Source organism: Bombina bombina, chromosome 2 (assembly GCF_027579735.1).
Source record: "Bombina bombina isolate aBomBom1 chromosome 2, aBomBom1.pri, whole genome shotgun sequence".
Classification (NCBI taxonomy): Eukaryota; Metazoa; Chordata; class Amphibia; order Anura; family Bombinatoridae; genus Bombina; species Bombina bombina.
Genome location: NC_069500.1, coordinates 1,361,663,716 through 1,361,690,582, shown reverse-complemented (window position 1 = coordinate 1,361,690,582; position 26,867 = coordinate 1,361,663,716). Strand labels below are relative to the sequence as shown.

The 26,867-nt window shown below is 39.0% G+C and overlaps 1 gene segment (V, D, J or C); it reads left to right on the top strand.

Annotated features, from left to right (window-relative positions):
• Positions 1–26,395, top strand: part of LOC128650381 (Ig kappa chain V region Mem5-like) — a 431,694-nt gene extending 405,299 nt beyond the window's left edge. The window contains 2 exon segments of the V gene segment in view: positions 21,638–21,669; positions 25,757–26,395. Of these exon segments, the coding sequence occupies positions 21,638–21,669; positions 25,757–26,085 (361 nt within the window).
• The last annotated feature ends 472 nt before the right edge of the window (positions 26,396–26,867 follow it).

The following is a 26,867-nucleotide window of genomic DNA, read 5'->3' as shown; positions in this document are numbered from 1 at the left end:
TATTAAATAGTTATTAACTATTTAATAGCTATTGTACCCTGGTTAAAATAAATACAAAGTTGCCTGTAAAATAAATATTAATCCTAAAATAGCTACAATATAATTATAATTTATATTGTAGATATATTAGGGTTATTTTACAGGTAAGTATTTAGCTTTAAATAGGAATAATTTATTTAATAAGAGTTCATTTATTTCGTTAGATTTAAATTATATTTAACTTAGGGGGGGTGTTAGGGTTAGAATTAGCTTTAGGGGTTAAAAAATTTATTAGAGTAGCGGTGAGCTCCGATCGGCAGATTAGGGGTTAATACTTGAAGTTTAGGTGTCGGGCGATGTTAGGGAGGGCAGATTAGGGGTTATACTACTTTATTATAGGGTTATTGAGGCGGGAGTGAGGCGGATTAGGGGTTAATAAACTTTATTATAGTAGCGGTGCGGTCCCGCTCGGCAGATTAGGGGTTAATAAGTGTAGGCAGGTGGAGGCGACGTTGAGGGGGGCAGATTAGGGGTTAATAAATATAATATAGGGGTCGGCGATGTTAGGGGCAGCAGATTAGGGGTACATAGCTATAATGTAGCTTGCCGTGGTGTACGGAGCGGCAGATTAGGGGTTAATAATAATATGCAGGGGGTCAGCGATAGCGGGGGGCGGCAGATTAGGGGTTAATAAGTGTAAGGTTAGGGGTGATTAGACTCGGGGTTCATGTTAGGGTGTTAGGTGCAGACTTAGGAAGTGTTTCCGCATAGCAAACAATGGGGCTGCGTTAGGAGCTGAATGCTGCTTTTTTGCAGGTGTTAGGTTTTTTTTCAGCTCAAACAGCCCCATTGTTTTCTATGGGGGAATCGTGCCACGAGCACGTTTTTTTAAGCTGGCCGCGGTCCGTAAGCACCGCTGGTATCGAGAGTTGCAGTGGCGTTAAAATTATGCTCTACGCTCCTTTTTGGAGCCTAACCGCAGCCATTCTTTGAACTCTAAATACCAGCGGTATTTAAAAGGTGCGGGGGGGAAAAAAAGCAATGCGTAGCTAACCGCACCCCTTTTGGCCGCAGAACTCTAAATCTAGCCGTATATTACCTAGAAACATTTGCAAGAGGCTACAGAAATGAATATTGTTTTATTTTGCTTATTATTGTTTCTAAAATACTGTAAAACCACAGTTATAACCACATTACAGGTACATATCATAGTGTATAATTTGCAGATTTCTAGTCTGGTCAGGGCATAAATAAAAAAGGGCATTGGATTGGATTCTCAAAAACTTTCCAGCTTGAAATAAAATCATCTCACAGACCTCACATGGTCATATCTAACTGAGGGGTCGATCACAGTCCTTTACAAAAACTAATATGGGTTATTGACAACATTCCTCCCAAATTCAAAATAAAAACATTTTCATTTGGAGCATTTATTTGCAGAAAATGACAACTGATGGAAAATCACAAAAAAACATAATTTATGTTTAACCAGATAAATAATTTCCTTCTGGATAAGGAGAGTCCATGGCTTCATTCCTTACTGTTGGAAATTACAACACCTGGTCACCAGGAGGAGGCAAATACCCCCCCCCCAAGTCAAAGGCTTAAATACTCCTCCCACTTCCCCTATCCCCCAGTCATTATGTCGAGGGAACAAGGAAAAGTAGGAGAAATATCAAGGTTATAAATGGTGCCAGAAGAAAAATATAATTTAGAGGGCCGCCCATCGGAGAGCATGGGACTCTCCTTATCCAGAAGCTAATTAATTTATCTGGTAAGCATAAATTATGTTTTCCTTCTTAAGATAAGGAGAGTCCACGGCTTCATTCCTTACTGTTGGAAAAACTATACCCAAGCTCTAGAGGACACTGAATGAATAACGGGAGGGACAAAAAAGAGAGGCGGACCCTATTCTTAGGGCAACACAGCCTGCAAAACTTTTCTCCCAAAAGCTGCTTCAGCCAAAGCAAAAACATCAAACTTGCAAAATTAAGAAAAAGTATGTAAGGAGGACCAGGTAGCCACCTTACAGATCTGATCCATAGAAGCCTCATTCTTAAAGGCCCACTGCTCTGGTAGAATAAGCCGTTATCCTCTGAGGAGGTCTATGTCCCGCTGCCTCGTAAGTTAAGCAGATAACACTCCTTAACCAAAAAGATAGAGAAGTTGAAGTGGTCTTCTGCCCCTTATGCTTCCCTGTATATAGAACAAACAAGGAAAAAGTTTGTCTAAACTCCTTAGTAGCCTGAAGATAGAACTTCAAGATGTGAACCACGTCCAAATTATGAAGTAAACATTCCTTCGAAGAAGAAGGATTAGGACATAAAGAAGGGACAACAATCTCTTGATTGATGTTGTGGTCCGATACCACCTTAGGAAGAAAACCTAACTTAGTATGTAGGACGGCCTTATCAGCATGGAACACCAGATAAGGAGGCTCATATTGCAAGGCAGCAATCTCAGAGACTCTGTGCGCAGAAGTAATAGCCAGTAGAAAAAGAACCTTCCAGGACAACAATTTAATGTCAACTTCATGCATAGGGGCATATTTATCAAGCTCCGTATGGAGCTTGATGCCCCGTGTTTATGAAGCAGTGGTCTAACCTGTCTGCCTGCTCTGAGGCGGCGGACAGAAATCAACCCAATTGAATACGATTGGGTTGATTAACACCCCCTGCTAGCGAATCTGCATGGGGCGGTATTGCTGTTGGCATTTATCGATGTGCAGCGGACATGATCCGCAATATCGGATCATGTCCGCTCGCACCATCATAAATAGGCCCCATAAGCTCAAACGGAGCCGGTTGCAAAAACTCAAAGAACAAGAATCCAATCCTGGCAACCTAAATCTTATGCCAGAAAAATCCACGCTCTTCACACCAGCATAAGTAGGTCCTCCACACCTTATGATAGATGCGATGAGTAACTGGTTTACGAGATTGTATAAGAGTATCAATAACTCTCTCTAAGAAACCTCTCTTGGCTAGGAATAAGCATTCAATCTGCACGCAGTCAGCCTAAGAGAATCTAGACTTTGATGAACAAAGGGACCTTGTACCAGCAGATCTCTGCAACAAGGTAACTTCCACGGAGGAGATGATGACATCCCCACCAGATCCGCAAACCACGTCCTTCGTGGCCATGATGGAGCATTCAGTATCACTGATGCCTGCTCCTGCTTGATGCGAGCCACTACACGAGGAAGGAGTGGTAACGGCGGGAAAAGGTAAATTAGACTGAACCTCCAAGGCACTGCTAATGCATCTTTCAGCTCCGCCTGAGGATCCCTGGACCTCAATCCATATCTTGGTTGCTTGGTATTGATACGGGACATCATGAGATCTATCTCCGGTGTCCCCCACTTCTTGCATATCTCCGCAAACACTTCAGGATGAAGAGACCATTCCCCCGGATGAAAGGATTGTCTGTTGAGAAAATCCACTTCCCAGTTGTCCACACCCGGGCTGTGGATCACTGACAGTGAACAGTTGTGGGCCTCTGCCCACTCCAGAATCCGAGATACTTCCCTCATTGCCAGGGAGCTTCTTGTTCCACCCTGATCGTTGATGCAAGCCACCAAAGTTATATTGTCTGATTGGAATCTGATAAACTGGAACAAACCAAGAAGGGGCCAAACCTTCAGAGCATGGTAGATTACCCAAAGTTCCAAGATGTTGATTGGGAGGGAGGATTCCTCCTAAGACCACAGGCCCTGTGCCTTCTTGGCACCCCAAACAGCACCCCATCTGGATAGACTTGAGTCCATAGTCTAAATCTCCCAGGATGGTCTTAAGAAGGACGTCCCTCGGGACAGATGATGTTGACAAAGCCACCAAGAGGGGCGATTCTCTCGACTGGTTGCCCAGAATGATCTGTTGAGACAGATCCAAATGATCGCCGTTCCACTATCTCAGAATGCACAGTTGTAAAGATCTGAGATGGAACCTGGCAAAAGGAATGATGTCCATGCTGGACACCATGAGACCAATCATTGAGCCACAGAGGGCCTTAAGGAGGTCCGGAGGGCAAGACATGTTTAAGCTAGCTTGCAACGTCTTTGGTCTGTTATAAATATCCTCATGGATATGGTGTCTATTATCGTACCCAGGTATTCAACCCTGGTGCTTGGTACAAGAGAACTCTTTTCTAAGTTTATCTTCCATCCATGAGATTGAAGAAGACTGAGAAGAGATTCCGAATGGTCTTTCGCCAGACAAAAAGATGGTGCTTGTACCAGAACATCGTCCAAGTAGGGGGCTACTGCTATACCCTGGGTTCTGGCAATGGCTAGTAGAGCCCCTAGAACCTTGGTGAAAATTCTTGGAGTAGTAGCTAGACCAAATGTAAGTGCAATGAACTGGAAGTGCTGGTCCAGGAATGCAAACCTTAGGAACTGGATGTGTTTCCTGTGGACTGGAATGTGAAGGTAAGCATCCTTCAGGTCTATAGGGGTCATAAACTGTCCTTCCTGAATTAAGGGAAGGATGAACCTTATCGTCTCCATCTTGAACGAGGGGACATTCAGAAATTTGTTCAAGCAGTTTAGGTCCATAATTGGGCCGAAGGTTCCCTCCCATTTTGGGACCACGAAAACTTTGAATAGTATCCCAAACCTCTTTCTTCTATAGGCACCCGGGACAATGACTCCTAGGGAGAAGAGATCCCGAACGCACCCTAAAAAAGCTTCACTCTTTTCTGGTCTGGAAGACAGGTTTTATATGAGGAATCTGCCCTTGGGTGGATGAGATTTTAAGCCTATCTTATATCCCTGAGATATGACCTCCAGGACCCACTGATCCTGTACGTCCCTGAACCAAGTGTATGAAAAAAGAGACAGTCTGCCCCCTACACGATCTGGAGCTGGATCGGGGGCCACCCTTTCATGCAGATTTGGACTCAGCGGGCTTCTTGCTCTGCTTGGACTTATTCCAGGACTGAGCCGGCTTCCAGGTACTCTTGGGATGTTCAGGCTTTGAGGAGGACAGTTGTCATTGGGATTTGTCAGAACGAAAGAAACGAAAATTAGAAGCTTGTCCCTTAGACTTGTTCTTTTTATCTTGCAGTAGGAAGGCTCCTTTGTAACCGTAGATATAATGGAGTCCAGGCCTGGCCCAAATAAAATCTTTCCCTTGAAGGGAAGAGAAAGAAGTCTGGACTTAGAAGTCTTATCTGCAGACCCCGACGTGCTAGAACCGAAAAGCCTGAGGTCCTAGCATTTAGGTGAATAATCTGCATGTTTGCATCACAGATAAAATAATTAGCAATCTTCAATGCTTTAATTCTTTCCTGGATAACACAGAGTGGACCCTCCACCTCAATTAGATCCAATAGGGAGTCGCACCAGTAGGTAGCAGCTCGTGCAACTGCTGTAACAGCCGCTGCCGGTTGAAATAAATAACTCGTATGTTGAAACATTTTTCTTAGAAAAGTTTCCATCTTTTTATCCATCGGCTCTCTGAATGAAGAGCTATCCATGAGAGGGATAGTAGTGCGTTTGGCAAGCATGGAGATAGCGCCATTGAGAGTCCGGGACCGGGAACAATTTCTTAAAAGAAGACGAAGGTGAAAAGGAAGATCCAATTCTGTCCTATTCATTCTTAATAATGTTTGCCATCTTTACTGGTACAGGAAAAGTTAGAGGGGCTATCCTGTCCTCGTAAATTCTGTCTAATTTAGGTATAATGGGTTCTTCAGGCAACTTGGCCTCTGGAACCTCTAAGGTAGACAGAACTTTCTTTAGTAAAAATCGTAAGTGTTCAATTTTAAATCTAAAGGTTGGTTCCTCTGCAGCAGGAGGCTTAAAGGCAGCAGACTCCATCCCAGAAAGTTCACCCTCTGAAGCCTCAGAGTTTAACTCATCCTTGGATAACTGAGATAGAGCAGTTAAATCTAATAAAGTACATGATGGCCCTGGGACAGGGGAGCTATGTTTAACCTTTCGCTTGTATTTCTGCGAGCGAGGTAAAGCACTGAGGGCCGCAGACAACACCGTTTGTAACTGCAAGGAAAAATCTGGTGGTAAAAGGCCCCCTCCAGATGGAGGATTAAGCGTGCTACGGGAAGCTGCATGCGTAGTAAAAGATAAATGTAGGGTATGAACCTCACGGGACGGCAAGTCCTCAGAGGTAGACGGCTCAGTGGTACTAAAAGGGTTAACCTTCTTGGACCTTATAACGCTGTCAAGGCATATGGAACATAACTGAGAGGGCGGGCAAACCAAGGCCTCCTCACAATATAAACAGGTATTACTATTTGGAATAGAGGGAGTACCCTCTAACATTTCAGAGTCCTCCATAGCTCAAGCTAACAAAAGCAGGACACCGAAAAATAAACAATCTTTATTTTTGAAAAAAGGCACCTTTATACTCCCAATGGCTGGGGCACTCACCACCTCCTAGACCCAGACAAAGCAGAGAAAGCGCCTTCTCCGACAGACAGCTCAGTGAGGAAATGACCATCCCGGTCACATGGTGCACAATGCAGGACCTCCCCTGCTATGAGAAAAAGCGTGCCAAGCCTACAAGCTGCGCAGCACTCAAAGTGAAAGTAAAACCTGTTTGTTCCAGCCACGTAAAAAACAGCCTATGGAGGGGTGGAGCTAACCACCATTCTGAGCAGACGCCTGTAAGAGGAGCTCTGCTGTATAAACCTCATATTTTTACCTTCTTGAGGTTTATTCTGGATATAAAAGTCAGCACTTAGGGTACCCATTCCCTACAAGTCCACCAAGCAGAGATTGGACCCGACTGTGAGGAGTTTTTGAACAGTATTTAACACAGACCGAGGTTAACTCTGGTGTCAGAGAAATAGTGCGTCAGCTGGGCCTACTGACCTCTGGGTGGTCGAGTTTATCTGTAGACCATACTCGCACTGGGAGAACCCCCACCTCACGCTGCACAGCCCACATTTGTGACCCTGCACCAGCTGTCCATTGCTTGGAGTGGAGATCTAACTTACAGTATAGTGGAGTATCGGCTGTTACCACACCACACCCGCTTCTATCTACCACTGCTGCTCCGGAGGGTCGGGGCTCCGCTCTGGAATAGCCTAAACATTACCTGCAACATCCCGGATCAGAGTAAGTGAAAGACAGGGACCTGGTTTGAATTTGCCGCTGTGTGGTCCCGGGGCCCCTTAAATCTCCTGCCGTGGGTCAAGGGAGCCTGTGGATGCTGTGTGTGACAGCCAGCACCAAGGCTGGATTGGCCTACCAGGATACCAGGATATTTCCCGGTGGGCTGCAGCAGCTGGGGCTGGAAAGCTACAATTTAAAGGGGTGATTAATGGAAGGCATCGGGTTGTAGGGTACCTATATAACAACAAACTGGCACTTTTTTTTATACAAACTAATGTAATATAATTCTGAAAAAATTATAGGGGGAATGAATATCCCAGTAATCCCCTTTGAGAAAAATAGAGCGTGCGCATTTTAATGACTCAATGAAAAATAGGGCTTGTCTCCAAAATTTCCAGGGCTGCTTTTTATTCCCAGTCCAGCCCAGGCCAGCAGATGCCACAGAATAGAACAGCCTACTGGGTGACAGCTTCGCCCTGAAGATTCTGCAGTGTAGTGCTTGCAGTGGAGCCGACGGAGCTGACTGAATTTGGAGTGGCGTGAACGGCCGCCATTTTGGCTTTGCGGCCTGCCGGGCAACTCCGAGATCACTGGTGACCGAGCCGCACAGAGCATATCGCCAGAGCTAATCCGGAACCTCAGCTCTCCATCACTTTGCTCCCAGCCACATTGTTTTCTACCTTCTTCAGCCTGTGGCCACCCGAACTTTAGTGGACTCTGGAGATTTACCTGCTGGGACAATACTGGGTGAGGCCTATCTATTTTTACATCCTTACAACACGCACCTCAAACATTAACTTTCCCCCACATTTTGCCACTGGACACTCCCTAGCCAAATAGCCAAAGACACTTAAAGGCTCCAGATCGGGGCCACTACTTGATAACATAAACTCAGCAGCACAGCACAAGCTTAGAACCCATACAAACGTCAAATAATTCTGGCCCCAAGACCTCATCTCTTCACAGAATTGTTAAGCCTTTTATATATTCAGTGTGCTGAGAGTTCCTTTACTGTTGGTTAGTCAAGATGCTTGTGAAACCATCCCTCACCTTCCCGCTCCTACCCAGCTAATCTGGGTAGGTCAAATCCCATTTACTTTTTCCCTTCCTTCTGGAAGTATCCCCCTGTTCCCTAAGGTGAGGGTTTGGTCCTAGGACTCTTGTACAACTGTGAACATATTGTACATTTTTTACTGTGTGCTTTTGTTTAGGGGCACCTCTCTTTCTCTCAGTGCAGGCCCTCAGGAGACTCACTAATTTGATTTAACGGGGGGGCATTTATACCCTCTTAATTAGCTATGTGCTGAGCTATACTGCTTCCACATTGGCCCCTGTACCTTAAACATGCCTTTTTTGGTTGTTGAGTGAGGCGTCCTTTCTCCTCCCCAATGTGGTAGGCAGATAGACGGAATTGCTAGAATTACCAAAGGGATTGATTTCTTTTAATAGTAGGTCCACCAGACTACCCTGTCAGCTTAGGGATCACTAAAATATTGCAGGGGTTAACTTTTCTGATTTACATTATATGTATGTGTACTCCTCTAGAGGTTTGCCCTTTACTTAATACTCTTTAGAACGGGGCCCCTCCTCTCACCTCAAATGGTGGGAGAAAAAATGAAATGGATTATGGAATTCTTAATGGTGCGCAAATTGTCCCTTGCACTATCACCTATCTGCTCCCAAAGACAGATATATAATGGAAAGATACAAGAAATATATAAATTGGTGAGAGTGCGCCAGCAGCAGCAGGGGATGTGTCACTGGTATAGGCAAATATATAAAATCAATAAAGCAAATAAGTGATAAAATACAAAAACATTTATATCAATAAACACATAGGTAAAATCCTGAATTGGTTTGATTGTGCTAAACAGCAGCAGGGAATGTGTCACTGATATAGGCAAATGTTGTTTGAATATATTATGAAATCAATAAAGCAAATTTGTTATAAAATACAAACACATTTATTTCAATAAATAAACACATAGGTAAAATCCTGAATTGGTTCGATTGTGCTAAACAGCTGCAGGGAATGTGTCACTGATATAGGCAAATGTTGTTTGAATATATTATGAAATCAATAAAGCAAATTTGTTATAAAATACAAACACATTTATTTCAATAAACACATAGGTAAAATCCTAATTTTATGACCGGTCTTAAATATTTAAGAACTTAAAGAGTAAAGGCAAGTAATTTCAATAATTTAAAAATGCTATTGCATAGAGTTAAAAGAAAATTGGGGATTTACATATACAACTTGTTTGCAAGTTTAGAAATATAGTGGTGCACCACTCTTTATGTTGCGGTAGTAGCTGAATAGCTGATATATCACCAATCCACCTTATTATTTTAGTACAAAAGGTTTGACTGTTTGCACACAAAACAAAGTAAAGTCACACTTTGAGAAGAAAAGTAAAAAAACTTGTGTATATATATGAATCGTTTCAATAAACGACTAGTCCCAATTGTATTTTCCCTTAAATACACGTTCCTTGTGCCTGTATAATTTCTTAGTTCTGTAGTTTATAAAGTGCCCAGTTTCATTTTGATGTAATAGTTCGTAGTTGGATCGTGTGTATAATTGGCAATATCGGCTACTTTGCTCCTCTCACATTAGCTCTCCTAAGGTTTGGGTGACGTCCCCTCAAGCTCCGAGGTACGTTAACTAATACCTACTTCTGGACCCTAACCAGGTTTCTTATTCTCTCTTTATCTAACACTCCCTCCACCTCTCCCTTTCCTGCCTAGCTTGTCTAGGGGGGTCACTGACACCTCCCTTTTGCCCTTCCCTGTGGGTCGTATCCAACTTTACCCAGAGGTGGGGATCTATTATCTCATCTGATTTTTCTCTGATCTCTTCCTTTCTCCTCGGATCCTTGGGAGTTACATCTTTATAGGCCTCTACTCCTGTATGTGCACCATTAATTAGAGCATAGACAGCAATAGATAATATGATGTAGCGCTACTAAGGAAATGGTTACCAGCCCCGCTCTAAAGGTATATGTGTAATGCCTGAAATGTTAATGCATTAGTTGATCTAACCCTCTTTTTCAACAGTGGTGTGTATATCTCTTGTTAGAATAGTTGTCCATTGTGAGGTTGCTTCATTGGGTGTTGAGCGTTCTCCAAAAATGTATTTTCCCTTAAATATACGTTCCTTGTGCCTGTATAATTTCTTAGTTCTGTAGTTTATAAAGTGCCCAGTTTCATTTTGATGTAATAGTTCGTAGTTGGATCGTGTGTATAATTGGCAATATCGGCTACTTTGCTCCTCTCACATTAGCTCTCCTAAGGTTTGGGTGACGTCCCCTCAAGCTCCGAGGTACATTAACTAATACCTACTTCTGGACCCTAACCAGGTTTCTTATTCTCTCTTTATCTAACACTCCCTCCACCTCTCCCTTTCCTGCCTAGCTTGTCTAGGGGGGTCACTGACACCTCCCTTTTGCCCTTCCCTGTGGGTCGTATCCAACTTTACCCAGAGGTGGGGATCTATTATCTCATCTGATTTTTCTCTGATCTCTTCCTTTCTCCTCGGATCCCTGGGAGTTACATCTTTATAGGCCTCTACTCCTGTATGTGCACCATTAATTAGAGCATAAACAGCAATAGATAATATGATGTAGCGCTACTAAGGAAATGGTTACCAGCCCCGCTCTAAAGGTATATGTGTAATGCCTGAAATGTTAATGCATTAGTTGATCTAACCCTCTTTTTCAACAGTGGTGTGTATATCTCTTGTTAGAATAGTTGTCCATTGTGAGGTTGCTTCATTGGGTGTTGAGCGTTCTCCAAAAATGCCTCACTCTGCCAGGAAGCACCCCAAGTCTAACTCAAAGTCCAAGAAAACGGTGTATAACCACTTTACACAGTCAGTTAAAGAACCGGCCATGGAGGCCCGCAGAGAGCTAAGTGACCCTGACTCTCAGGATGAGGAGTCCCAGTCTAGCGCGCACTCTGCAAACGCTTCCCAACATTTTATTATAGAATCTACACTCAAAAAAATGCTAGCCATGCAGACTCGATCCCTAACTCAGGAGATTCAGCGCAGCTCTGCTGAACTTAAGAAGGAGATTTCTGAAATTGGTTAGAGGGTAGATGTGTTAGAGCACAAACAGGATGATATCGCTGTGGACCAATTTAGCCTACTCTCGTATTCCGAAAACCTAGTCGAACAAATCTCGCAACTGGAGTTCAAGCTGGCGGATGTTGAAGACAGGTCCAGGCGCAACAATATAAGATTTAGGGGCATCCCGGAATCTGTCCCACCGTCAGAGCTACTCGAATACCTACAAGCTCTGTTCCAGGAGTTGGTGGGCTCTCCTGAGGGTTTAACAAGCACCATGGAGTGAGTTCACTGGGCCCTCCATTCTAGGATAGTGGCCACGGACAAACCGAGAGACGTCATAGCTTGTTTTCACAGCTTCCTATACAAAGATAAGTTAATGCAAGCCACCTTCAAGAAGCCAACTCTTAGTGAGAGATTCAGAGATGTCCAACCCCTCCCTGACCTGTCGGCCCATACGCTCCAGTAACGCCGGCAGTTCCAGCCTGTTACTTCCATTCTCCGCAAAACCAACATCAAATACAGATGGGGCTACCCCACCAGACTCATCATCACCAAATATAACTAAGCATCTGTGGCCACTACTGTTTCTCAGGGACTTTCTCTCCTTACATCTTGGGGTCTTCTGCATGAACCTCCAATCCCACAAGTGCCGTCTTATCCTAAACTGCGCACCTCCGTGCCAGAATGGTCCGTAAAAGATCAAAGATTAAAGTGCCTTAGGATACATCAACCTCAGGATGCTATCAGACCTCTTGGGGACATTGCCTGATTTGTTGGGCCAGAGCTTAGGCACTATCTGAACATTCTACCACCTCACTGGCATGCCAGGACAACCTGGTAATTTATTACTTTTCTGGATTGTTAATTTTTGTTCACACCTCCAAATGTTTAGATATGCACATTTAACAATGTTCTTTATGCTGTTTTGTACTGTTTAAAACAAGGTTTACTGTTTACTAGTTATTGATATAAAATTGATTGTTCTAGAGCAGGGCTGGCGTTCTGGCCCTTATCTCACCTGTTCTCAAGCATAGTGTTCTCCCCCCAAATAGAAGCCCATTCTAGGGTTCCTTTTAGGTGGGCTACTTCCACCACACTTTCAGACACTTTACTAGTGTCTAATCTGCCCTACGTACCCCTACCCTACCCCCTCCCTTCCACCTATCCCTTATTAAAAGGTTTTCATACATCATCTTAGTTCTAACTACTTTTTAATATATGGATAATTCTCACTCATAATGTTAGAGGCCTCAATTCTCCTCACAAACGCAGTCTATTACTGCGCTCGTTAAAGCACCATAACCCCAACATAGTTTTCCTCCAGGAAACACACTGGTTAGTGAACTAACCTATTAGATTCTCTAAGTCCTACACTCACATTGAATATACCCCTTTCACCAAGAAAGCCAGAGGCACTGCTATCTTACTCCATAAGCGACTTGCATTTGAGTTAATCCAGGTTATTAAGGACCCGCAATCTAGATATGTCATTCTGATCTGTAAATTGAATCACGTAGTTTACACACTGGCCTCTGTCTACCTCCCCAACACCCACCAGCCCAAATATCTGAAACACACCCTTCACATAATTGATCAGGTCAAACAGGGTAAAGTTATTTCAGCTGGGGACTTTAATATGGTCTGGGACCGTAGAGCTGATAGGGAAACTGCTGGCATAGACAAGACACACTTGCCTGCTGAACTTTTGGCCAACAGGTTCCGCAACTTAATGTCCTGCTCAGGGTACTATGATGTTTGGAGAGCTATCCACCCTAAAGACAAGGACTACACACATTTTTCACACCCACACAAGCTAGACTTGACTACATATTTTCCAAGGCTGACTTATTAGACCTCATCACGCAAGCTAACATCTCCCTGTGTGCCTGGTCAGACCACGATCATGTCCTGGCTGATATGCACTCAGCAAACACACCATATACTAGAGCCCCATGGCGCATGCCCCACCACCTCCTTGGAAATGTCCCGTTCAGAAAAGAGCTCTGTAAGGAACTCATACATTATATGCAGACTAATAATAATGCTCTAGTCCGAGACGACACCTTGTGGGGAGCTGCAAAAGCTACTATAAGAGGACTCATGATCGGTCAACAAGCACACCTTAGAAAGCAAGCTGGACTCACACTGTCGCAAGCCCATATTAAGCTTAGAAATCTAGAAACACAGAATAGGGATACCCCGTCTGCTGCCTTAACACTCCAAATTACTAATACCAAGAATCATATCTCTCAAATTGAGCTACATAGAACCCAAATTAATCTAACTAAATTTAAACAGTTGTTCTATTAGAAAAGTAATAAAGCGGACACCCTTTTGGCCAACAAAATCAGAAACAGAGCAGGCGCCTCACGTATCCACAGTATACATTCTTCACACTCTCTCCTCAAAATCCCATCCCAAATCGGTGAGGAATTTGTCAAGTATTACTCAAACCTGTATAACATAAATAGCTCTGAAAGGCCTCAAGCGACTTCTTTAGAAAACATACGCACTTATTTGGAGTCTTTAAAGCTTCCCACTCCCAAACAGCGCGACCTTTTGAGTTCCCCTTTTTCTCTTATGGAAATTCAGCTGGTCATCAAAAATTCGAAATCCTTTAAATATCCTGGTCCAGATGGTTTTCCGGTCCATTTTTATAAAATCTTTATCCGAGCTTTCCCCATTATTACTTAGGCTCTACAATCTTGCTAGGGAGGAGGGCTGCTTCAAGAAAGAATTTCTGGAAGCTACCATTATAACTATCCTTAAGCCAAATAAGGACCCTTCGTTGTGCTCCAGTTATAGACCACTATCCATCATTAACACTGACATAAAGTTCTACTCCAAGTTGTTGGCTAACCGTGTAGCGAGTCTCTTACCACACCTCATCAACCCGGATCAGGTGGGGTTCTTCCCACAATGGGAAGACCCATATAATACTAGGCAACTGTTAAATATCCTTAGTCTTTCCTCTTGCCTTAACAAGCCTTTATTGGCCATATCTTTGGATGCTGAGAAGGCTTTTGACCGTGTGCGATGGCAGTTCCTATGGGAAGTCCTTGAGAATTTTCAGTTCCCCAGTGAGATGATTACGGCGGTAAAAGCCCTCTACTCTACTCCCACTGCTTCAGTGAGAGGTCTCGGTTTTCAGTCTACTCCGTTCTCCATAACGAATGGCACCAGACAGGGCTGCTCCCTGTAGCCCCTATTATTTGCGTTGGTCATAGAACCACTGGAGGAGCAGATTAGAACCGATTCTCAAATTAAGGGAGTCACTTTTTTCGACACTGTGCATAAGATAGCATTGTTTGCGGACGACGCCACTCTCTTCTCGATGGACCCTGCACAAACTATACCCAGACTACTGAAGATATTGGACTCCTTTGGAGCCCATTCTTTTTACAAATTGAATCTGTCAAAAACAGAGAGATATACACAGGGTATCCCGTGTGCTCAGTTGGCATCCTTGAAAACCAGTTTTGACTTCAACTGGACTACACCTAGGTGTCAAGCTATCCGGTGGCTTTGCTAGAGTTATTAAGGATAATTATCTGGAGCTAGGGGGATAGACTCCGCTGACCCTTATCACTAAATTATGCACTAATAGGGGGGACTTCATTCCCCGACATGCCGGCTCACCTTTAATAATGGGAGTCTCTTCTGGGTATCCCAGTTTCCTCGTATACTTGGAGGTGCACCCTGGAACTCACTCAGAAAGCTATTCATTGTACAACATTATATGAAACCTTTTACAAACTCCTAGTGCAATGGTATTATGTCCCTACTAGGTTAACTAAGATGTTTCCGAGTGCATCTCCTGCGTGTTGGAGGGGTTGTGGTCAGAAGGGTAACACAATGCACATTTGGTGGGAGTGTCCTAAGATACGCCCCTTATGGAACACATGCTTCTTTGTCCTGTCCAAATTAGGTATATCCCTTCCCAGGTCCCCATCCATGGCTTTATTGCACATAGGCGTACATACTTTACCGAAGCACCATTCGTATATATGCATTTACCTTTTCACGACTGTTAAAAATGCTATAGCTTGTGCATGGAAAAAAGAGCTCCCGCCTAGTTGAGCTAAAGTTCGTAGTACTATGGCATATATCTACACCATGGAGAAGGACAATTCAGACCTATTTGAATTAACTTGGGCAGACTGGAAACACAAATATGATACAGAATGGAAACCCAATCTCTTCACACCTGACTGAGTTAGAGACTATGAAGGATGAGTGAGACTTAAATTGAAACCCCATATACCTGTATAAGTCAGTAATCTTCCCATTCCCCCTTGCCCTCATGTCCCCCTTTCTTCCCCTATTTAACAAACCAGAAATATTGGGGACCATTAGTTCCCATCTGTGCTTTGATTTCACAATACTTTGTGTTGACTAGAAAGGAATTGGTTATCTAAGCAATGACCTGTTATACTTATGTGATTGAAATATACTGATATGTCTATCCTCTGGGTCTCATGGCCCTCATGTTCTCAGTTGATTTTCTTTCCTCATGTAAATCTTATTGAACAATAAATAAAGCTTTTGAAAACTCAAAAAAAAAAAAACCACAACAGCCTATGAGCCCAATAAAGTCCTCACACAAAAGCAGCATGAATCAAAACATACACATTTGATTAATCCCCACTGTTCAATAATCCCCCTCAGGAGATATTAACCCTTGGATTCTATTTAGGATAAAAGAAGCCACACTGTGACCCTGTCTTCTAGCGCTTTCAATATGTGTTAAAAATTGAAACGATCTTACCAGAATCCATGCTGTGGAACAGAAACACAGCCTCTCAAGTGTGACAGTCTTGTAGCAGCTTTCCTGAAATGGACTTGAGTGAGAAACAAAAGCAGGCAGTGAAACTCGTCAACACTGATTGCTTAGGATCTGTTAGCTAGCAGTCTGGATAGGTTCGCAGAAAGACTCTCCCTGCATCTCCAGACTCTAACTTTCGTCAATGCTCTCACTGAGAGGCTGACAAGACTACTTAAAACTCCAGTCCCATATTGAAGGGCAGATACCCCTCCTAAGGACTTCTCTGAAATCTTCTGACACTTCTCTGCCGTCCTCCTGAGACAAAAGGCAAAGAATGATTTAGGGATAGGGGAAGTGGGGGGGGGGGGAGTTTTTAAGCCTTTGGCTGGGGTGTCTTTGCCTCCTCCTGGTGGCCAGGTGTTGTAATTATCAACAAGGAATGAAGCCCTGGACTCTCCTTATCTTAAGAAGGAAAGATGTAGTGTTTTCAGACCTCGAACAATGCAAAGAAAACAAGTTCATATTCATTTTTAAACTATATACTAATGTTTTAACTTAGCAAGAGTTCAAAAATCAATATTTGGTAGAATAACCCTGATTTTCAATGACAGCTTTTTTGTCTTTGTATTGTCTGATTTTCAATGACAGCTTTTTTTTTCTTTTTTTTTAAAGTATTTATTTTGTTAGAAATCTGCAAAATACGATACATGACACCAGACCCAGCCTAGGGGTTACACAGCACGGCCGGGAGTGGTTGAGAGCAGAGTTATTTTTCAACAGATTACAAAAACTATATAAACATGATATTCAGTAATAGTAACAGAGTAAATTTCCTAACAGAACGAGTTGGGGGAAGGAGGCTGGGGGGGGCAGAAACAAATGACCCAAATGGGCCAACCCTGGACTTACATAAAGCTATCATAAGTGGGGGAAGATATGGTCGGTATACAACCTGAAAAGGTTATCCCTGAGAACCATAAGTCTGAAGGGGTAAGAGTCAGGGGAGCCCATGCTTTAATGCAGATGTATTCTAGGATTGGTGGGGGCAGGGGGTAGTCATAGGAGGATGTCAATGAAAGGGTTATCCAAAAGGGTAGGGGGAGCTAGTAGAGAAGAAGTTATGGTTCCTTGACTGATCGAGAGAATCACTATCCATCCACATCATTTCAGGTCAGGAAGGGAATTAGTCATTTAGGGTGTTACGGGCTTTACGGGTCATAAGAGTCTCCCAGGGTTCCCAGATCTGGGCATGAGTGCCCATTTGTCTATTGGCCAGATACACACCGCTCTCCATAGACTTGAGATATTCAACTGTCTCCAGTACCCTTTTCCATCTCGGAGGTTGTGGTTTTTTCTAATTTCTAGCTATCAGGAGCTTGGCGGATAGGAGGATGCAAATCAGAAGACACTTACTATGAGGGGGAATTGGAGGAATGTCTAGATGGAGTAAATCCATGGAAGGGAGTGTGAAACTAGGAAGGCCTAGATTGGTACACAGTTGTCTCGTCTTAGCCCAGTAGTTCGTGAGTTGGGGGCAGTCCCACCATATATGCGTGGGATTGCCTTTCCCCCCGCATCCCCTCCAGCACAGCCCCGACGTTGTAGGGTAGAATTTCTGTAATTTGGTTGGCACCAAGTGCCATCGGGTGAGAAGTTTATAAAAAAGTTCATACACCATTACACAGTTTATTGACATCCTGGTATCAGATATGGCGCGCTGAAATTGTTATGTTGAGTGGACTCTTCCCCACTCTAGTTCCCACGCCAAGGTGTGGGGGGTTTCAAAGGAAGAGTTGTCACCAAGAAGGCATTGATAATGGACGGATAAGGGCTTATGTAGTTGAAGTTTGGTTGTCCATCAAAGTGTTGTATCCCGGAGTGTCTCAGGGAGGAAACCCCATGCTCGTAGCAAGGATCGTAACCTGGCTAAGTCAAAGAGAAGCTTGGAGGGTAGATCCCTCATCGCTATCAAGTCCGAATGGTTCAAGAGATTGTCGTTATGGTAAAAGTCACTTATTGTTCGTAATTATGAGGTTCTCCTGGTCCGGATGGAGAAGTTGGGAAGGGTTAGGAGAAGACTTACTACTGGTTGGACTGGGGACAGGTGGGGAGCGATCATTTTGAAATTGCGTAGGCGTAACCATGCACTCCTACATTCCCTGACAATCAAATTAATGACAGCTTTTATGCATATTGGCATGCTCTCCACCAGTCTTTTACATTGCTATTGGGTGACTTTATGCCACTCCAGGTGCAAAAAGTCAAGCAGCTTGGCTTTGTTTAATGGCTTTGACCATCCATCTTCCTCTTGATCACATTCCAGAGGTTTTCAATGGGGTTCAGGTCTGGAGATTATGCTGTCCATGAAAGGGTCTTGATCTGGTGATCTTCCATCCACACCCTGCTTAACCTGGCTATGTGGCATGGAACCTTGCCCTGCTGGAAAAAACAATCATCAGAGTTGGGTAACATTGTAAGAGCAGAAGGAATCAGATTGCTTCATAAGAGCCGACTACAACAGTGAAACTCTCGGCAGGGGCCTCTACCCACTTGACCCCTACAAAAGCTATCCTGTACACTGACTATGTTTACAGCGCTGCAGAATCTGTTGGCGCTCTACAAATACTTGATAATAATAAAAATAATAATAAAAGGAAGCAAGTTTTCTCCAAGGATAACCTTGTATGTTGCTTGAGTCATGCATCTTTCACAAAGATAAAGCTGCCTGATTCCATCCTTGCTGAATCACCTCCAGATCATCACCAATCCTTTGTCTTTTATTTTTCTTTTAACTTCATCTGTGAAGGGCCTATTGCATCCTGTCAGAGCACCACAAGGAGGCTAGGGTCTCTACAAAAAATCAGAGTAGCAGTTTTTAATTTATAGTGTTGCTGGAGAAGTCCAAAGGGATTGACTAACGCTAGCTTAGAGTTGGTGTAGTAGGTTAAGAGGTAGCGTTCTTATGAGCGAGCCTACAGCTGAAGCTTTTTGTCAGTGAGCATTCTGGCAATTAACATATATAGTTGTGTTAAGTGCCCTAATACATGATATCTCACAAATCAAACAATATTTGAAGGTGTTTTTTTTATTACGGTACCCTACGCAGTGGGACTCATTCTATTCAGTAAGAAGTTAACTTTTGACAGATAGATGAAGCTCTATTAATTATAATAAAGCTCATCTCAGGACTCGCGACTATGAGGAGGAGAGGTTACAAACCTCTTATGAATTCCACAATTTTCAAATTACGATATTGATTCTCTATATTTCTTTTTTTCAAAGTTTTCTAGATGTTCTCACTGTGTTACATCCAGTGTAGTTTTTATCTGACTCCTGAGGACAGGTTTACTTGTGTCCCAACTCTGTGTATCATGTATCTAGGAAGGCATAGGCTGCCACGGAAGTTCTTCAGAGAAGCGTTTTTCAAAGTTTGCCATAAAACGCGTTAGACTGATATGCAAATTTGTTTGTAACCTATGTGAAATTAAAATGTGTGCAGCATAAAAAGTATCTACTGTTGTTGCATTGGAGCAGAAGATGGTGGGCATTTTTCTGTTATTTTGTTGAATCTAGGCCAATGTCTTGGTAAATGTATAAATGCATTTATTTTTAGTTGGCTTTTTTACAATTATTTCAGTCAGATTATGAATTCTGAACACCTGTTCAACTATTTGACTCAGCTATTTTCAGAATATCCTTTTTATTATCATCTTTCTTCTTTTCAAGTGACTGCTTGTGAAATACAACATTGTTATGAAAATTAGCGATTGCTTCATTTCACACACTAACTCATTTCTCTTTTACAGGTTTTTGTACAGGCAGATAATGTAAATTAATCACTGTGGTGGACTTTTGGTAAAGGAACCAAGGTAGAAATTAAACGTAAGTATATTTTGCTAATATCGTGTTTGACAACTTTTTTATGTTCCTTTATAAGTCATTATTGGTCATTTTTACTTTGCTGGTTAAAGTTTGCTACTTTTAGGTTATAGGTTTAGTTTCGTGTTTGAGAGTAGCACATTTTGTTGAATCCAATAGTATTTATTTTTTAAATTGATAAATAATATAATGGTAAAATGGACAGTGCTGATAATCCATATAGTATTTAAGCATTATTCAATCTTTAAGAAAGACACCTAAAATCATTGTTAAGTAAATATCTGTTTTATAGATGTCAAGAAGGTATAGGTTTTTGTATTGGGGGTATATAGGAAGTAACTACTGTGGTACACTTTTGGAAAAGGGACCAAGGTTGAAATAAAAAGTAAGTATATCTTCTGTATTTGATTTCTCATTATTCTGTTTTAACAAAGTTTATCTTAATTCACAGGATTCCAATTTAAAGTTAGCACATTTGTATTAACTACTAAAGTATTCCTTTATTAAACAATTTAAAAACTTAAGTTGTTGATAGAAAGCTTTGATAGTTCATGTAAATTGAGCTTGTTTTCCTATATCTATATTAATCTGTCTTTAACAAAGAACCTACAACCAAACTTTTGTGAATGTGTATATTGTAGACTTTAAAAAAGGGTAGGTATTTGTACTGTGAGTATATGGGAACTGAGCACTGTGGTTCACTTTCGGGAAAGGGACCAGGGTTGAAATAAAACGTAAGTACCTCTCAATTACTTATTTTTCTGTTAATCATGTTTTTTATTTAAATTATCTGTTAAATAAAAGTATGCATGTGTTTTTATGGGATACAAAAACTGTCTTTCAGTAAATGTATTAATAGTATAAAATATTGTTAGAAATCTTGAAACTGCTAATTTATTTCTTTTAATAACGCTATAAATTTATAGATTTTTTTTTAGTTATTCTGTGCCAGAGTATTCGGAAAGTTTCACAGCCTTAACTGACTAAAAAAATGACATTGCGTAAATTTAGTTATAGGGCACAGTAATTTTATTTAAGAATATATATTCTTCATCTAATTATCTTGATAATCTCTTTTTTGAAAAAAAAATCTCATAGTCTAGTATATTCTAATTTTTCACACATCATAGTAGTAATATAAATAGTCTTAATATCCTGAGAATTATACTTTATGTTATAAATTTGCCAGGGATATTGTAAATTTTGTAAATGTATATATTGTAGACTATAAAAAAGGGTAGTTATTTGCACAGTGTATATATGGGAACTGACCACTGCCATAAGTATCCCTCATTGACTTATTTTTCTGTTAATTCTTTTTCATTTAGTTTAGCTTATGTGTCTGATAAAAAAAAAGTTTGTACAATTTTTAATAAAATACCAAAAAAATTGTATGTCATTAAATGTAGTAGTAATATCAAAGCTGGTTTGGAAATTGTGATAATATTAATGATGCTATAACTTTGTAGAAGTTTTTTCCAGTGATTCTGTACCAGCTTATTAGTATACCCTTAGGTCCACAGCCCCAAAACTTACTTAGGGAAAAAGATCTAGCTAAAGTGGGCAATGGGGGCATAGTAATTATATTTAAGGATATCTATTATTTACCCAATAAGGTTGATAATCTCTTTATTTGAGTATAACTTTTTCTTTAGGCTAGAGTATTCTCTATTCTCTTTTTTCTCTTATCACAGTACATTAAATCCATCAGTCATATAAAAATATATTAGTAGAATCCTACTCATTTTATAAATATGACAATAATCATACAAAGCAGGATAGATTAAGAATTATTGGTTTATTTGATAATTCAGGTAGTATAGGTTTTTGATTTGAGTGTATATGGGAAGTGAACACTGTGGTACACTTTTGGGAAAGGGACCAAGGTAGAAATCAAACGTAAGTAAATAATGTTGTTTGATTTACTTGTTTATCAGCTTTTATTGTAGTTGAGGTGATTGTATTTATCTATCTACTCAGTAAGTATATTTTTATCTAATTTTGTGCATAATCAAAAACATTTTCTTAAATTAAACGTTTTAATTGAAAGAGGTTTAATATGGTGGCTAAGATCATTCACATAGTAATTCTTCTAAATAACAACAGATCATTCTTATTTCTGATTGTTATGCTAAACTGAGTTAGTGTAAAGTTATTGTATTGTGTATACATGTGAAATGAATATTGTGGTTCACTTTTGGAAAGGGAACAAAGGTCGAGATAAAACGTAAGTATATCTTATTGTGTGACTTACTGGGTTATCATTTTTAACTTTTGGTAATGTAACCTTACTCATTATGTAACTAAATGTATGCCTATTTTTTGTATTATAGAAAAAAAAATTTAAACGTGTTAATTCAAAAACTAATCTCTGTCTATTTAATATGGTGCATTCAGATAGTGTAGGTTTTTGCTGTATTTTTGTATATTTGTGTATTTATGGGGAGTGAGTGCAGTGATAAACTTTTAGTAAAGGTACCAAGGTAGAAATAAAACGTAAGTACATTTAATTAACAGTTGTATGTAAAAAAAATCTATATGATATTATGAAGATAATCTAATTTTCCGTACCATAAGTAAAAAAAATTCAAGTATATATGTGTGTTTATATTTATTCTGTTGAGGTAGAATATATTCTAGTTGAAAATGCTAACGTGATACTAAAAATTTGAAAAAGACTGCATTGTTAAAGCTACCCCAAAATATATACACTGTTGAGTTTTTGTACAATGGCCTAACAACACATAAACATTGTGGTTCACCTTTGGATAAAGAGATGATTTTAAAGATGAAAATGTAAGTACCTTTAATTGCTGAAATGCATTTTTAATTAATGTAAATGATAAATTAATGATTTCTAGTTACTGGCTATTATTTTGTGAGTTCTTTATTTTATATTTGACATAGCTTTAAAACCACATTTTTATAACAAATAGGATTTAAGAAAATAGAATAGATATTTTACTTTAAAAAATGAAGTCCAAGAACCTAATAGTGATATTAATTCAAATTAAGATAGTTGGTTATAACTCATGTCATATTTTAGTAAATCAGCTGCAGAACAGTAGTACTGATATTCATTTTGGAATCTCTGTAGTTTATGTATTTAGCTTGTTCTTGGTCAAATATAAACTAAATAAAGTAATTAATACATATGTCATAAAATATTATTAATAATCCAGCAGATTGTCTTAAAATTGAAAAAAATGTTACTTTGCACATTAATTAAAATGTTGTGGATTATATTAATATTTTAAGATATAATTGCTTTATAAATCATTGATTAATTATAATTATTTATATTATTATTATATATTATTATATTAATTATAATTATACTAAATCACCCTAATATATTAAACATTTTATGATTTATTTTATTTTCATAAAAACTTTATTTTTAGCCGTAATAAGAGGGATAAATAGTAAGTAAATGTCTTAAAATGACTACAGAAGAAAAACATCAAAAGTAGACCTGTTTACAAAAAAACACAAAAAACATGCTTTAGAATTTAATTAAAGATTGTGAATACATATTAATTTAACTCTCAAATTGTCTGAGAAAAACATATAAATATTTCACAATTTTGTTTGCAATAATGAATTAGTAAAGTCTATTTCTCACTTCACTGAAACTTTGTACACCTGCTCCTTAAGTTATGCTTAGTTGGCTATGACATCAGAAAGAAACAGAACCTTTTATGATTATTTGTGTATTATTTCACCAGCTTAGTTTTTGAAATATGTTACTCTGTTTAATTTTGTAATGCAATACGATCAGTTTAATTGATTATTAAAATGTAAATTTTGATGATGCCACAATATTTATCACACACACATATATACACGCACACACACACACATATATATATATATATATATATATATATATATATATATAAATGTTTGTGTGTGTTTGTATATATATATATATATATATATATATATATAATGCTACAAAACAATGTGCTAAAATGAAAATTTAGATTTTGCTTATATGTAATGGTACGTTTGGTATTATAAGCATTATAATTATTTGCAAAACTAGCTTTTAATTAACTTAAAGCAAATTTGATATTTGAAATAAAAAATATTTTGGAGAGTAATATTTCCATTGGTGATATTTTGGAGAGTAATTTATCACCAATGGAATTCTGAGCTATAACTACACAGGGTCCATATATGTAAAAAAAATGTAATTTAATTTCAATTTTTTACAACTTTGCCTGTCTCTGAACTTGATTAACAAAGTTTCAAAGAAAACCCCTTTTTATTCATATGTTATCTTATACAGATCTACCTAAAATGTTTGTGAATAAGCTTCACAAAATACCAATATTTGAAGCTAGATTATATTTACTATATTGAGATTATATCTTGCACAATGTAAACTAGATCTTATGTTTGAATGCAGTGCATTGTAGTTACTAGCCAATGAAAAGGACATGATTAATAACATCCAAATTGTATAACCCTATTTAGAAGTGAAATGTACATTTAATTAAACTAATAGTCCCATAAATACAAGGCAACATGTATAAAATATTAACTGCATATATTTTTTATTTATTTATTTTCAATAATGGTCTATATTTGAGGCTATATTTTCAATAAAGCACTTTTTATATTTAACAACATGCACACAAAAAGAATGCTTATATTATAACACTTATGTATTTTTATCCATTAATGAAGGTTGGTTTTATATAATTAAAGGGACAGTCTATTTAAAAATGTGTAATGTTAAAAAAGATAGATAATCCCTTTATTACCCATTCCCTAGTAATATAAAAAAACTTTTAAATTCTGTGATAACCTTGTATCTAAGTCTTTCCAGACTGCCCCCTTATCTTAGTTCTTTTTGACAGACATGCATTTTGGCCAATCATTGCTGACTCATAAATAACTCCACTGACGTGAGCACAATGTTATCTATATGACACACATAAACTTGCACTGTTAATCTGTGAATAACTGTTGAAATGCACTGAGATAAGAGGCTGCCTTCAATTGCTTAAAAATCAGTTTATGATCCTACCTAGGTTTAGCTTTTAAAAAAGAATACCAAGGAAACAAAGCAAATTTGATGATAAACATAAAATGGAAAGTTGTTTAAAATTGCATGCCCTATCTGAATCATGTAAGTTTAATTTTGTCTAGACTGACCATTTAACTGCATGAGAAACTTATGTGAAGACTAAAATGAAAAAGTTAAAAATGCATAGTATGTATCTGGTGTCTACAATTATTAAAGGGACACTGAACCCAAATTTATTCTTTTGTGGTTCAGATAGAGCATGAAATTTTAGGCAACTTTCTAATTTACTCCAATTATCAAATATTCTTCATTCTCTTGGTATTTTTATTTGAAATGCAAGAAAGTAAGTTTAGATGCCGGCCCATTTTTGGTGAACAACCTGGGTTGTCCTTGCTGATTGGTGGATAAATTAATCCACCAATAAAAAAGTGCTGTCCAGAGTACTGAACCAAAAGAAGCTTAGATGCCTTCTTTTTCAAATAAAGATGGCAAAAGAACAAAGAAAAATTGATAATAGGAGTAAATTAGAAAGTTGCTTAAAATTGCATGCTCTATCTGAATCACAAAACAAAAAATTTGGGTTCAGTGTCCCTTTAAGTAAATATATAAACTAACAAAACTAGTGACAAGCATAATGAAATTTCATACTCAGTCTAATGATCATTTTAAATAGTATTGAATGGACCTTTGTCTAGATTCCTGTATGGTAAGATAGATAGATAGATAGATAGATAGATAGATAGATAGATAGATAGATAGATAGATAGATAGATAGACAGATCATACATAGATAAATAGATGGATAGAGTGGTAAACAGAAGGGAACCACAGACTGCCATCAGTACATTGCTTTATTTCTGACCAAATGTCGCTCACAAAAAGTTTAATACATTTTATTATTTTGTATTTGAAAATATATTTACTAATGCACTGGTTTTTGTTTTATAGGAAGAGAAAATAAAAAGCCTGCTGTAAACATATTCCGCCCATCAGAGGATCATATTGCAACTGGAAAACCATCTCTTGTATGCACAATAAATGGATTCTATCCAGGAAATGCCGAAGTAATATGGAAGGTAGATAACAACGTGATCAGTAGTGGAGTAGACACAAGCGACAATATGCCTGACGAGGATAACACATATAGCAAGAGCAGTGTTCTCACACTATCCGCAGACACGTGGAATAGGTCTGATTTATATACATGTGAGGTGAAACATGAAACTCTGTCAGGGCCGTTAAGTACAAGTTTCAAGAAATCAGAATGTTCTGCATAGAAGGAGTCTTGACAAATGATATATTCTAACCTTTTGAATCACATTTTTCTTTTGTGCTATTTAATTCATTCTGTGCCAGAAGATCTTAATCTATATCAATTAACAAAATGATAAAGGTTTCTATGACTTAGAGGTCATAGAAAGAGGGGACAAAAATAAAAACTACAGTTTTTGATTTGCAATACTTTTCATAAAGTTCAATGTTTTCTGCAAATGTCTGTATTACTGTATGGCTCTTTGAACTATGAATTAAATATTATCTGCTTTTATAATTAGAAAAATAAATAAAAAATAATCTGCTTTTGAATAATTTCTTTTTCTTGTTTTGATTTATTAACATACCTGTAAAACTTTATGATTATGACTTTTATAACTATTGAAAATCAAGAATAAATCTTTCTGCCAATTAGGGACATTACAGGATAAAAAATATCTATTTCATTAGAACATCTTTTTATATAAAAAAAAAAACTCCCTTCTTTTACTAATTGTTTAACGTGTAGTCCATTTTGCACTCCTGGAACACTTTAATTCTGCTCCAAATAAGGAAGCATCCAGTGATTGGAGCATATGCATGTATGCCAGCTTCCTATTTGTCATTTTAAAAATTAGTAATAGGTTTAACTACAGTTTTTCAGTTGGTAACAACACATCATCATTTTAGGAGATCCCTTAAGAAGTATTTGACGATATTCATTATGCAAAATCAGTTTATTCATCTGCAGTTCATTCAATCTCTTAGAACCAATGTCAATATCCTACCTAGTAAATTATCTAAAACA